This window comes from Xiphophorus couchianus, chromosome 21 (assembly GCF_001444195.1).
Source record: "Xiphophorus couchianus chromosome 21, X_couchianus-1.0, whole genome shotgun sequence".
Taxonomy (NCBI): Eukaryota; Metazoa; Chordata; class Actinopteri; order Cyprinodontiformes; family Poeciliidae; genus Xiphophorus; species Xiphophorus couchianus.
Window position 1 is genome coordinate 2,840,941 of NC_040248.1, and position 14,939 is coordinate 2,855,879.

The 14,939-nt window shown below is 38.0% G+C and overlaps 1 protein-coding gene across 4 annotated transcripts in view; it reads left to right on the forward strand.

Annotated features, from left to right (window-relative positions):
• Nucleotides 1-14,939, forward strand: part of drosha (drosha ribonuclease III) — a 134,511-nt gene that overhangs the window by 76,028 nt on the left and 43,544 nt on the right. For all 4 annotated transcript variants that reach the window (XR_003593851.1, XM_028004741.1, XM_028004742.1 and 1 more), the window contains 2 exons: nt 1,734-1,804; nt 12,332-12,376. Coding sequence is in view for 3 of the 4 variants with exons in the window: in XM_028004741.1 (XP_027860542.1) it covers nt 1,734-1,804; nt 12,332-12,376 (116 nt within the window). In the remaining variant the exon portion in view is untranslated. The remainder of the gene's footprint in view (nt 1-1,733; nt 1,805-12,331; nt 12,377-14,939) is intronic.

Here is a 14,939-nt window from a genome sequence, read left to right on the forward strand (position 1 = left end):
AAATCTAAAAAAGTGGAAACAATACATCTTTATACATACAGAGTCCCCTTTTACTCTGATACCCCTACAATAAATCCAAAACATACTCCTAAAGAAACAAATATAGTCCCCAGTATGTCATCACATTAAAATTAGTTTCAATCGATTAACTAACGTTGATACAGGATTTAAAGATGGCGGTGGAGCGGTAAAGAAAAACGGTCCAAACAAGAGTCCGGTTCGGCATGTAAAATTGATTTTAAGCGGTTCTGTTTTGAAATATAAACACATGACGAGCTCCTGAAGTTATAACTTTAACGGCGCTCATTCAGCCGAGACAAGAAGGTGAGGATATGATGATAGAAAAGTGGAGGGAAAACGGAAAAAAACGGCAAGATGGCAATAAATACGGTTGATTTTGAGAGACGTGAGTTAATAAACTTCATGGAGAAAAGTTTAAATATTACATTTAGAGCAACCACGGATGGTGGCGGATTACAGTCAGAATTCTGACTTTAATCTCAGAATTCTTTTTTTTTTTTCGGTGGCCCTAATCCTCTTCCGTATGCTTCTGTATAAACATCCTTCTGGTTCAGATATTTTACATTAGCTGTATATATTTCAAGTAAAAAATGAAAAGAATGCTTTTCATTTTTTACTTTTATTCAGCAACCTAAGAGGCTCCTGTTTTGTTATTTCTGAGTTTAAGACATTTTGTATTTAATACAACGGATACAAAATAATAAGGTTTAATGTTTGTTTTTTTAACATAGCATTTTATGGAAAATGTACCGTATTTTCCGCACCATAAGGCGCACCACATTATAAGGCGCACCTTCAATGAATGGCCTATTTTAAAACTTTTTTCATATATAAGGCACACCACATTATAAGGCGCATAGAACAGACGCTACAGTAGAGGCTGGGGTTACGTTATGCATCCATTAGATGGAACTGCGATAAAGGGAATGTCAACAAAATAGTCAGATAGGTCAGTCAAACTTTAATAGATTACAAACCAGCGTTCTGAAAACTCCGTTCATTAACTCCGTTCATTCCTAAAATGAATAAACAGCTGTTTTATTATTTTCCCCGAGGTAAAGTAAGTGACGTGGTATTTTGGTGACACAGTTTATCTTTTAACAACAGCAAGGTATAACATATAGTGGAGGGGAACGTTTCCTCGATTCAATAAACGCTTAAAAAACAGTCTGATACTGTTACGGTAAATCAAACGTTAGTGCAATCACAATATACAGTATATCCACTTCCGCACCTTTTATTCGTTCATGTTAAATTCTCTCGCTGCTGCTCTCTTCCCCTGTTCTACTGTGTGACTGATCGCCTTGAGCTTAAACTCTGCGTCGTAAGCGTGTCTCTTAATAGGAGCCATTTTGGGGTCTTTACACAAAACCCAGCGTGCACCGCGCGCTTCTTCTTCTACGGGGCAAATGAAGTCGGCGGCTGCTTACCGTAGTTGCGAGACCTGTTGTGGCTCAATATTGGTCCATATAGTCGCACCGGATTATATGGTGCACTCTCTGCTTTTGAGAAAATTGAACGTTTTTAGGTGCGCCTTATAGTGTGGAAAATACGGTAGTTCTTTGTTATGAAAAGACTGTTGTAAACTCAGGCTTTTAAGAAAATGGCTGTTTAGTAACTTATTAATTAATAATTGCATCCATAGTAGTTGCATCATTATTTGTGTTTTACATTACTGTGTGTAATAAATGTTGGTGCTGTGTGTGTTTCAGGGGCTGTGTATCTAGAGGGAGGCTTGGAGGAGTCCCGGCAGCTTTTCGGACGACTGCTTTTCAACACTGAGGTGAGTGCAGAAACATCCGTAAAGGTTAATTTTGTGACTCTCTGATAGAATAAAGTTTGTCATAAAAAAAAATTCAACGCAAACCCAATTTCTTCATATCTTTATTTTTTGAGAAAGCTGTTGTTGAAGACATTACCTCCTCCTAATAATTGGCCAAACCTTCGCACTGCAGGTTCTGGCAAACCTTGAAAGATCTGGACAAAACCTGAGCATTGCTTGGAAAAAAAAAACAAACACAATTCTGGAACAGAGATAATAATTTTGTTGGACACCTGCTGTTGTTTGCATGTGTGTAAAATCAGCTAGCATGAATAAATGATGAAGGAAGTGGTGTTTGCGTCCGTCCCGGCCAGAAACGCTATGAATCAGTTAGTGGCGTACGGCGCTAACTGGCGGTTCAGGTTGTTTGTGAGCCGCCCACCAACAGGAACCGGCACAACCCGACCAGAACCAGCAGAAAACAAAAGAAGGAATCTGCAAGCAACACCTTTTTATTCATATTGGTATCAGTGATGCTCATCCCTGTAGTGTGGATTACTTTCATCAGAATTCAGATCAATATTTCAGCATTAGGTTTAGCAGTGGAGCTGATTTATTATTATTTTGTGTGTGTTTTCCCTGAAGTTGTGAACACATTTGGCCTTGTTTGTCTCTGCTCTTGGCCAAATTTACTGCAAATCTCTTCTGAGTTTGCAGCCAATGTGTTGGAGTGCTGAAACGCCCTTGCTTCTGTTTTTGCTGTCGTCGCGCGGCCATGGGAGTCGGCAAGAAAAACGATTTAGTTGAGGGCTGTTTGTATGAAGAGGGATTCGCTTGAACAGATTTTATTTCTTTTTTTATTGAAGAACTGCACAACAGATGTGGATGGGGAGGTAAAAAAAAGCCCTGAAATTTCTTTTTGTTACAGTAAAAAAAACACAGAAACATACAAACATAAAAATATCTTGTGAAAAACTGTATTAATGAACGCCTCGTTGATGGTGGGAGGCATTGTTGTCATAGTTGAGGGAGGATGCTTCCAGATGGACCAGAAAAACCCACAAAAGCAAACACAGAGCGGTTATAAATCAGGTCGTTTTCTGTATTTTATCTAATTTATGAAGATCAAAACTTTTTTTTTTGGCTTTGCTAAACCCAAAAAAACAAAACTAGTTCATGATTTTTGCACAGAAGTCTTGTTGGATCCAGATTAGTTTCGTTAAAGCAAACAGCTTGACAATCACTAACCACAAAACATTGTGGGCGTTGATGGAGTTTCATCTATTCATAAACCTAACCACACCCTCTGAACAGTTTTCTACATTTTCACAATACAGCCAGAAACAATAGTTGTTTCACTGGTATATAATGGGACAGAAGATGACACATAATTGTGAAGCAGAAGGAAAAATAATGCTTTTTTTCTCTGGTTTTTGAAAAAAAAATTGAAAAGTGTGCTGTGCATTTGTCTAAGACTCTTGTTACTGAGTTTCCAGCTAACTTCTAGGACCGTTTTGCATCCTTCAAATTTGTTTCAATTCATATATTTTAAAAAATCTATCATTGTTAGGTAAATTATTGCCAGTTGGCAGGATGACATTCATCTTTGCTACTAGCTGACTTCTTTTGCAGACATTGCTACATGCATTCTAGGCAAACAAGCTTGGCACTTGTCTTAAATTTTATTCACAGCGGTCTTAAAAAGTCTTTAAAATAAGTTGGTGAAACATGGAGAAACCCTGTACTCACTCAGGCTAATGCAAGGTAATGGCTACTTGAGGTCAAGCTAAATAAAACTAAGGGTGAAGCTAGTTTCTAAGCAGGCTAATCAGAATCATGCTAACTCTTATGCTAACTAACTCAGAGGCGAGTCACTACTAAGAAAGCTAACAGCTACTCAGTCAGGCTTAATGCTATCCAAGCTATGGCTATTCAGGATCCAGCTAACTTCTTTAAATTTTCACATTTTCTCCAATTACTAGTGTGAATTATTGCAACTTTCATTGGGGGGTGCTGTGGTGGCGCAGGGGGTTAGCACGCCCCACATTTGGTGGCCTTAGACCCGCGGATGTCGCGGGTTCGACTCCCGGTCCCGACGACCTCCTCCTTCAAAAATGGCACCAGCAGACGCAGCTCCCGTCGTGCGTGTGTTAATAATATAAAAAATTCTTGCGAAATAATTTCCCTGCTGGGATGAATAAAGTAATTCTTCTTCTTGTAAAGTGGACAGAATCGGTAGTTCTCTAGGGCTTTTCTCAAAAAATATAGTAAATACGTCTAAGAGTTCTGCTTGGTTTAATTCACGTACCTAAGTCGGTCCTCATTGCTGAAGTTGTATGACAAAAATCGCATCGTTTTGATGTCAGCCTCATGTCGTTGACTTTTCTTGTTGATTAGATAGTAATTGCATTTTCCACACCTATAGAGAGTATTTTAAAAAAGTCCTACCTGCGCCTCACAGGAAAATTGCATTCAGCGAGCGACTCACTTGTTTGCAACAAATTGAAAAGAAGTTGAGATTGTTTTCAACTCCAGTTGGAGATTCTCAGACATTCAGATGGAGGATTGAAATAGTGTGGCTTGTCAGCCCCCTGCTGAATCCTCCTGATGGCTGTTCTGTCACACAAAGCCGAGAGGAGGCAGATGGACAAAAGACCAAAAAGCCAAACACCAGCCGTGTGGCGGGGTGCGATGGCTACGGGGGTGGGGAACAGAGACGGACAGCCAGGCACTGATACCCACACAAGCCGCTTGGATCCTGTTGCACTTTCACTCCAACTCTGCAGAATGGCTCTTTACACAGCACATTACTGAAACTAATGAGATGAGGTGCGAAACTGAAGCACTTTACATTTTTCTCTATCAAAATGTGGAAATTTTTTGCTACTCTGGCGACTTTTCCTTTACATCTTTACCTCAAGAGATGTTTCACACCAACCTTCCTATCAGCAACAGGATCACTTCACATCGCCAGAACTTGTTCTGGTGCAGATCGTTAACATAGAGAGAAATAAGGACATTATTTTGAAAAAGACTGACAGTCTGAAAAATTTAAGTAGAATAAGAAAAAGTGTAGGATTAGTCCATTGGTCCCTCCAATTAATCAGTCAATCAAGTTTATTTTTATAGGACATTTCAGCCACACAGCAGCTCAAAGTTTGTTTTTATATCGTGAAAACAAACAAAAGCAACATCATACAATCAACATTTGTAAAAACCAATAACAAGCATTACATTTTGTCAAGAATCATCAATACACATGAAATATGTTGGTCAGTGTTCATTTATTATGGTTCAAAAGTAAATCTAAGCAGGTGGGTTTTTCAGTGTTTCAGCTGTTCTGTTGCTTTCTGGAAGTTTGTTCCAGATTTGCGGTGCATAGATGCTGAATGCTGCTTCTCCATGTTTGGTTCTGGTTCTGGATGCAGAGCAGAACCAGACCTGAGAGGTTCTGGAAGGTTGCATTGATAATTAATAATTTATTTATTCCTTTCTTCCATCCATCCATTTTACACAGTAAATTCAAAGGGATTTGTGGAACGTATGCGACAAAAGTAACAATAAATCAATGCTTCATCAAAAAAGCTTCAGTATTTTAACCGAAACGACTAATCAGAATAATTGTGATACATTAAGTATTGAAATAACCGTTTAATTCAGTAATCGATTAGTTGTTAACTCCAGTTAGTATACTAACCAAGCAGACTTAAAAAGAATACAAAAAATACTGTACAAAAATATATACATTCTGCATTTAAGATGAACAAAGAACAAGAATAGAAAATATGTTGCATACAGAAAACAGTGGCTTTTACTTTCCAATAATTAATTGGTTAATCAAATCAATAATCAACACATTAGTCCTACACTGTATTGATATTAAGTCAATTAGAAAAGGCTGAGATTTTCACATGCTGAAAAAAAAAGTATTTCTTTAGCTGCAGATGCATCATTTGCTACAAAAGTACAGTAAAGAAATGTTGCTACTGCATTCTAGTCAATACAATGCTCTTAATTTTAAAATATCTGTTTAATTGTATCTTTTAATGTATTTCTAAAAGGCTTAATCTTTTTTTTATTCGGTAATCTTAAAAATTACTGTTTTGATATACTCATGTCAAAGTATTATGTTGTTTTTTAATAAAAAAATAGATATTTTTGTGTCTTACCTCATTATCTTGGCAAAGAAATGTGCACACATTCGATCTAAACACTCAATAACACCAAACATCCATGTTTAATTCTCACCTGGCTCCACTATTCTTGTTTCCCTGCTTCCCCTAATCAGTTTGGCATTCATAGCAGGAGCCAAACCATCTATTTCCGTCCCCACAATTTTCCCTCCCAACACATCACCTTTCCCAGACTCTGGTTCCCAAAACAACAGGCCTTTATGTCGCCTCAGATGGAATCTAGCCTCATTGCACACAGAAGCCTGGAGGAGACAATACATGCTAATTTGCTAATGACATTACTGTGGAGGTTATTAAAGCATCGACAGAGAGGCAGGAGGCATCATCTTCAGGGGGAAGCTGCTCGATTGCTCCCAACCTGGACTCGACGGCGATATTGCGTCGGAGACGTTAATGCCACCGTTCCGACCTGAGGGAAGTGCCTCTTTCAGGAGCAATCACAATAATGGGCTCTCTGGTCGCCCATGGGCTAATCTGTTGGATTTCATTAACACCGCCTCACAGACACATGCACCTCCAAACACCAAACTCCACAAAGGTTGCTGTGACAACTATGGCGGTCACCATGGTGCTGGGATAATGACTTTTTGGTAATACGGCGTTGCAACGGGCTTCCTTTTTCACAGGTGGGCACAATAAACAAAATGGTTTCCAGCTGGCTTCATTTTCAGCCCTATTCATGCATCCTGGAGATTTTTTTTTGTTTCTGAAATGGAAAAAAATCAGTCAGCAAGGCACCGGAAAATAAAGTCTTACCAAGTCTTATTGTATAGTTTCTAGTGCAGATCTCTTACTACACTTAAAGTAAGACAAAACTAACTTAAAAGTAACTTTTCAGCTACATATTGGGAAAAAAAGTTTTAAAAAAGTTTTAGTTCCAATGCCAAATTATTTTACTTCTAAAAATACAATTTTCCTGTGTTATAGTTGCAATAATCTATCAATGGATCAATATTTTGTCCTGCTGAAAAATTAGTAGTTTTGTCTTAATTCAAGTGTACTAATATATTTGCACTAAAACTACAGCAACAATACTTGGTAAGATTTTGTTTTTTCAGTGTACAGCTAAAGTACTGCACTGCCCTGCAAAAATACAAAATCTTACCAAGTACTTTTGTCTAGTTTCTAATGTAAATGAAAACTAATTTGGAAATAACTTTTGAACAAGATATTTTAGCTTGTTTTAAATCAATTTCTTAATACTGATAAAGATGCAGGCCTGTCACAATAACAACATTTTCTGGACATTAAATTATCGCAGAGCCTATTGCGATAAACAATATTGTTATTCTGAGACCATCGTCAAGTAATTTAATGATAATAATGCAAGAACACATTCTCAAAGATCAATACACTTTAAATTCTGATGAACTTTTAAATTTGAAATATCCAAAATAAATAAAGAAAACAACAGAAACAACAAATGAATTATGAGGTTTCTTTAAACAAAATTATCTTTCAAAAGAAAGAAGAAAGGATAGTTTAGACCAAAGCATCAGACTGAAGAATTTATCATTCAGTTTTTGGTAAAGAGAGAAAAAAAACAATAAATCAAATATGAAAATTAAGTTTCTTTTAATTTACTATGCAATTAATTAGTTGTTTATGGTGACAGGCCTAAATGGAATTGCACGTTTCAATGGCAGATTATTTCACTTTAAACATGGAAAAATGTCTTGAAATAAATTAAATAATTTGCCAGTCTAACAAATACTTTTTAAAATCATTATTAATTAATTATGGATTTAAAACAAAATCCTTTATCTTGCTGAAAAGTTCTGTTTAAGTTAATTTTGTCTTATTTCAAGTGTACCAAGACATTTGCACTAGAAACTATGTAAGAAATACTTGGTAAGATTTTGTGTTTTTGCAGTGTGATCATCATTTTCTCACCTTGAACTCTTCAGACCCAAGACTCATTTCATCCTGAATTGGTAACAGAACCATTATTCTATCAATATTCTAGTAGAATTATTTTATTTTTAACCGTGTCCTTACTTGCTAATATCTTACAAAATAAGTCATTTTCTCGTTCGCTTTCACTGTTTCAAGCACTGGAAATTTCATAGTAGGGAAATTTAAAACGGCACCTCGACTGTTCGCTGACAGAAAGCTCTTTGGACTCCTTTTATGTTCGTATTGATCAGCAGTGCCATCTTCTATCGACCTTCCCGCTGCAATACCGCATTTGATGGATTGATTGGCAGCTTGCAGCAAGAGACCAATTTGTCAGGGAGCATTGGACCTTGTCAGAGGAGAAGTGGTAGATGGCCTTCAGTCCCAGGGGCGGTTCAGTTCGGTAGGGAGGGTAGGTGGGCCGCCGTGGACTGTTCAGGCTGCTTGTGCGGCCCGAGTTTGAGCCAAGTTTGTTTGATTCCTGATTCAAGTCAGGTAAGACTTTAGCTTACTAAACTTTCATGTGTTGTAGACATCATTACTCTTCCTTTTTGTGTACTTGCATAGTTTGCAAAGTTTGACCAAATATGAATTATTGTTTTAATTTTTTTCCTGAATGGATATACTGTACTTATTGGTACAAAGAGAAACAAATCCTTCAATAAACTCTCCCCTCACTTCCACTGATTTATTTACATTTTCAAGAGTTAGCATCAGTTACCTAGCCTAGCAATATTTCTGGATGTATCCTGGCGCCTCAAGTCAGCCGTTTGCTGACAAAACTTACAGGAAATTGGTCCTCCTTATTCATAACCATCGCTAAAATCTTGCCCGTTCACAAGATTAGCTTTTTTTTCTGTAGTTTTTAATTTGAATACATTTAAACTACAACTTACTCGATGATGAAATCTTTAAAAACATTTTTTACCTTTTTTATTGGGTGAAGAAATGTCTAACTTTGCTGTTGATCTGCAATTTCAATGATGAATTAGAACATTTTTAGTAAACTTGCACCAAAAATAATCCATTTTGAATTCGATTGTCAACAATTTCAATGAATTAATAAAATGAAATAAAAAAATACAAAATCCAATACCAGTAGACTTAGACATTCCATATTTAAAATAAATCTATTTTTACATTTTATTTTGCTCCTAAAAAAACCAATATTGACTGTAATTGCTATAAAGTTTCAGCAGCTTGCTAAAAAAATTCAGGAATGCAGGTAGAGCACAAACAGTATCATTAAAGATTATTTTTCTCTAAAATATTTGAATGTGCTTGTACAGGTTATGGGCCACATTAAACATAGAAATGACTTATAATGGTCTCAAAAACATCAATATTTTAACTGCAAACTTTTTATATCCGCTGTAGATCACAGGTGATTGCACTGTACCACTTTTCTTTTTGTCTCTTAATTTTCACTTTTACTATAAACTATGCAGTTGACAGTGAAATAATCATTCGGCTGTTTCCCCCCCTTGTTTGTAACGCTAGAGGTAAATCTTCCAAATGGCTGTGATTCAGCTGCTGCACATGATACTTTGTGGCCCCAGTAATTATGCCTTTCTTCTGCTGGAAGAAAGAGAAAGAAGAAAAGAGTAAAAATATTGTTATTCTGAAATCCCCCACTCGATGCTGGCTTAATCATCGTCTGCCTTGTCTTTAGGATGGCTGTAATTGAAACATTAGCTGTTCAGGTCTATATGCGGTATGTGGGCGGCTCGTGTGCACCCTGTGGATTAGTTTTAATCAAAAACCCCGATCACAAGCCGATTCGCCTCGTGTGTACTTCACTGCATCTATTTGTTTTTCTCCTTTGGTTTCCTTTGCAGTTCCTTCTTGTGTGTATGCACGTTTTAGATTGCATTACAATCGTGTGTGTTTTTTTTAGAACCAATACTGTGACTGAAACAAGGCTGCGATAACATGAGATCCATTAGCCGGTGCTATCGATGGTCTTTAAGTGATCTCCACAGCCAGAGAGTCTTTTGTTCACAAGCAACGCCATGTATCCGGCGCCTTCCACCTCCAGTCCCAATCTTGGATACAGGCAACCAAAAGGAAGCATTCACTCAAACGTATTGACCGCCGTCATGAATTTTTCATTGGCTGCTCAAGGCGATGGGCTGCCAGCTGGGTGTGTTGAGAAAATGAGGCTCCCACTCAATACCAATGGCCACACACACCATCCTGTCCATTGCATTTTAAAGTTTATCTTCTTGAACCTTTTAAACACCTGAGTGATACTGTGCTTTAGAGGACCTGTCCACTTCTCTATACCACTATGAATCACTCAACATTAGAGCATAAAGCTGCCTTTTGCTCCTTTTTCCTTGGCAACAGCTTGAGCACTTACACTCCCCCCTCTCCCTTGGTACTGTATGCTTTTCCAGCCCTCCATCTCTTTTCCATTTAATCTATAAAGTTACCTCAGAGCAACATTGAAGAAACTTGTTGATTTTTGTACACATTTGCCTCCCCAGGAAAGGTAGACAGTGTGTTTCTCCCTAGAGAAAATATACCTCCCAAAGCTACAGACTACCAACCCGCCTGTCAGTAACATGCTGTGTTTTCCACTCAGATACACCTCACAACCTCCCGTTTACCATCTCTGCAGTGCGTTGTCAGTTCTGAGTACTGACAGTATCAGAAAATCAGATGAAATGCATAGTGTGGAGATAAAGATGTCCATTGTACCAGTTGTAGGATGGTTTTTTTTGCCCCACTACTGTTTCAGGGCCTTTTTTTGTTCCTAATAACTTAATAAAACTCAAAATATTCAGTAGATTGCATTTTTCTTTACCCACTCATCAATGCTTGGTTGTGGAGGGGCAGGTTCCAGTCTCCATTGGGTGAGAGGTGGGGTATACAGGTTACCGGGGCAACATAAGGAGACCTCCTTTGCTGAGGACAATTTGGAGTAACCTGTTAACCCAATGATTATGTTTTTGAACTCTGGGAGGAAGCCGGAGTACCCAGAGAAAACCCACACAGGTACAGAGAGAACATGTTAACTTTGTGAGGAACAAAAACAAACGGAAATTCTCATGGGAATATCAAGCTAACTACTTTATCGGCTAAAAGGCGACCAAGGTAAAGGGCACTCAGCTAAACCTGCTCCCCCTAGACAAAACAGTTGATGGTTTAAATACATCTAAGAATATGGAATTAACTATTAGCTTGAGTAACTGTTAGCATAATGATTGAATGAATATACTTTATTAATCCCCAGAGGGAAAATTGACATCAAGTAGTTTTTGATGCCAATAGTTGGCTTTATTAGCATTTAGCTTGACTAATATTTAACATAAATAGCCACTTGACTGACTAGTCATTAGCTTCAGCATCCATTAGTAGAAACCGTTACCATGATAAAAAATTGTTAGCTCAAGGAATTGTTAGTGCTAGCAGATCTTAGCTTGTGTGGCATTTAGCTGGAGAAGCTACTGGCAATAATAGCATTTAGCATGCTCCGGCCAACAGCCAGTTTGTTGGTAGGAAAAATTATTACTTTGAGTAGCATAAATAGTTAATGGTCGATAAAGGTGTTAGCTTCAGAGTAGCTGTTAGCATGATTCTTTTAAGAATTTGCACATTCAACAAAGTCACTCTGAATGTTGTGTACAAACTCTGGAGAAAAACAGATATTCTTATGGGCCTATCAAGCTAATAGTTACTTTTCCTAACAGCTACTCTGTTAAAAAGGTTACCAAGCCGATGAGCGCTCAGCTAAATTTGCTCCACTTTTCTAATTACTAGCTTGAGTAACTGTTAGCATAAGTAATTGTTGATGCAAATAATTAGCTCTATTAGCACCTAGCTTGAATAGCATTAAACATGAATAGCTGCTGGCCTGATTAGCTGTTAGCTTCAGCATCCATCAGTGGAAATAACTGTTACTGTTTTTAAAAATCCTACTGGAGTAGCTGTTAGCAATAATTTCATTTAGCATACTTAGGCCAACAGCTAAGTAGGAAAGTTATTAGCTTAAGTAGCTGATGGTAGAAATTGCTTTTAGCTTTTTCTAGCTTTCTTCTTTAGCTTTTAAATAACTGTTTGCTAGTATAAAGCTAAGAGCTATTTCTACCAAACAGCATTATAGTAGCTACTAGCTACTTCAACGCTATTTTGGTTCCTTCAAACTAAGGTCAGCCTTAATGCTGGTGTGAAGATAAACATTTGTTTTGCTGACAACTATTGCACACAACCAACCTTCAAATAAAATGTACATCCTTTTTATAATTTTCAATTTGCTTGAAAGATGAACTGAGGTGTTTTAAATTAGTTTTTGAAGAGCAATCAGACTTTTTCACCTTCAGTCTATTTTTTCATTCATAATTTCCTAATTTGTTTACTTTTTTATAACTGTGTTATTTATAATCTCGAACTTGGAAGACCCTCACGCCATGAATTTCTTCTGCCTTACTCCTCATCTTTGTTTCTGTCTTCACAGGACCTGCGGGAGGTCTGGCTCCACTACCCACCTCACCCCCTGCAGGTTGGTCGAGATGCGATTTATTATTGATGTTTATTTGGTTTCTGTAGCCTCTCATTAAAACTCACCTCATCCATTTGGAGAAAATTGTCTCCTGGTTACCCATAGGCTGTTATTTTTTGCAACGGCTGACTTACATTTTGTAACTGTCAAAGTGTTTTTCCACCAGCTTTGTTGTGCTGCTTTCCGGTTTTGGTCAAGACCTTAATCCTCTTTCTGATTTACTCTTCTTCAGCAACATTTCACTCTTTGCTTCTCCCTTTCACTCGCTCCGTGTCTTCACCGTCTCTGCTGTGCTTTGAGTGCCACGCTCCGCAAAGAAACACTGAACATGTCAGCAGTGTTTGTTTGAAAATAGAATTTGGAAGACGAGATCAAAGATGCCATAACAGGATTACGATCCCGAATCACATGAGGTCTCCAGGGACCGCCAGGCATCTTTCTCTCTGATGTGTTTGTAGGAAGAAACGTTTCTTTCTCAGAGATTTGTGTTTAAGCTCTGTAAGTGCATGTGCTATAAAGTGTCTCAGTATTTCCACATGTCTGTTTTTACATGTCTAGCCCAAAATAGCTTTTTTCTGTACATGTGTGCCTCCTCATCCATCTATTTGTCACCTCTAAATGTTAAAGACTCAGAGAGAGAGCCTAGGTGTTTTTGTTGAGCTTGTCAGGGCTCAGGATTAACCGACTGCAGCCAGCACTCTGTTTTCCTAGTGAGCTGCACAGTCCCCAGCAGTGAGTACATGAGCGGGGTGGAGCCCCGTGGGTCCACCCCACGACCCGCCACTGCTCTGTGGTGCGAGGTCTGCTTCCATTAGCCACTTCAGAGCAGGAGGCTCATTACTGCACTGGATGCTGCTGCTGTTTCCTCTGGGTGGTCCCCTGACAATGAGTTGGTAAACTGTTCTAACTGCATGGTAGCTTGACAGCATCCTGCCCTTTAAACTCAGTATTATCAGCATTGTATATAACTTTACTTTTTTTTTAGTATTTTTTATTTTTCTGGGACTGCTTTTGATCAATACTTCAACAAGTTTTCTGAAGCTGTTGTTTTTATAGCTTTTTTCTGTCCAGTTCTTGTACGTGACCTGAACTTAAGTTTTCTCAAATTGAGTGCTAGATCCAAAAGTAATAAGAACTTTTAACCATTTGAGATTTATTTTAGACAATACAACATTTTCTGAGTAGTTTTTACCATACCTGCTTTTGCTATGGGTAACCATTAGCTGTTTTTATGTTGTGGCTACCTTCCATAACTGTCAGCCTGAATAGATTTTACTGTAGCTAGCTGTTAGCTTGAGTCAGATATGAGTAGCTTTTACCTATTCTTATTTGCTTATATGTAGACTGGGTGTTTGTTAGCTTTCCCTACCATTTGTTTGGGTAACTGTTAGGTTAGGTTCAGTATCTGTTAGCTCTAATACATGTTAAAATTAGATTTAATTTGATTGGCTATAAGAGTGTGTAGCTCTGACCCTTAATAGCTTTAGATGTAAGCTTAAATGTTTGTTAGCTTGACTTACAGTTAGCTTATCTATATTTTAGCTATACTTACTGCTAACTTGGGTAGCTGTTAGCTTAAGTAGCTATTAGCTTGAGTGACTCTTACCTTGTTTAGTTAATAGCATGAGTAAGTTTTAGCTCTTTTTATCTAGTAGCATGAATGACCTTTAGCTTGAGTAGTAGCTGAACAATAAATAACCTTAAGCTTGTTTAGCTGGTAGCATGAGTAACTTGAGTTCATTATAGCTCAAATAGCTTTTTCTGCTGTTTGTTAGGTTATGTTAGTTGTATTTTAGCTTTCACTGACTTTAAACTACAGAAATTGTCTGATTTAATTCCAGAAAGTGAGGAAAAAAGGTGGATGTACTTTTTTTATTTGTTGTGTGTAAACTTCTTGTTTCAACTGCAGATAATCACCTGAGAAAGCCAAAACTCACTTGTACTTTATTGAAGATTTTGGTCTATGCTTCATTATCATGACGAATTGACCAGTAGCAGTGCAGTGGTTCAATAATAAAATTGTAAAAAAATAAAATAAAATCAACCCCAGAAGAAAAGCAAAGGCCTCTGTAAGGATAATTTGCAGAAGCTGTAAAGTGAGCGTCGTTATTCACTCTAATTGTGTGTTTGCTCCAGTAGCTGTTTGCTTAGCTGTTCTAAAAAGGTTTAGCAATGAGATTTTCTGAGTGTGTGTAACTCTAGTTGTTTCCTTGGTGAATAGCTCATCAGCCGCTGGAGAGCTAACAATTTAACTCTATTAGTCGGGCGTGCCGTGGTGGCGTAGCGGTTAGCGTGACCCGTATTTGGAGGCCTTCAGTCCTCGACGCGGCCGTCGCGGGTTCGACTCCCGGACCCGACGACATTTGCCGCATGTCTTCCCCCCTCTCCTTCCCAGTTTCCTGTCAGCCTACTGTCATATAAGGGACACTAGAGCCCACAAAAGACCCCCTGGAAGGGTAAAAGAAACCTCTATTATTTAACTAATTTTAGCTTGGTTAGCTTTGGTTGCGACATTAAACTTTTGGAAACCCCTGCAACTGTTTGTATAACATTGCTCAACCCT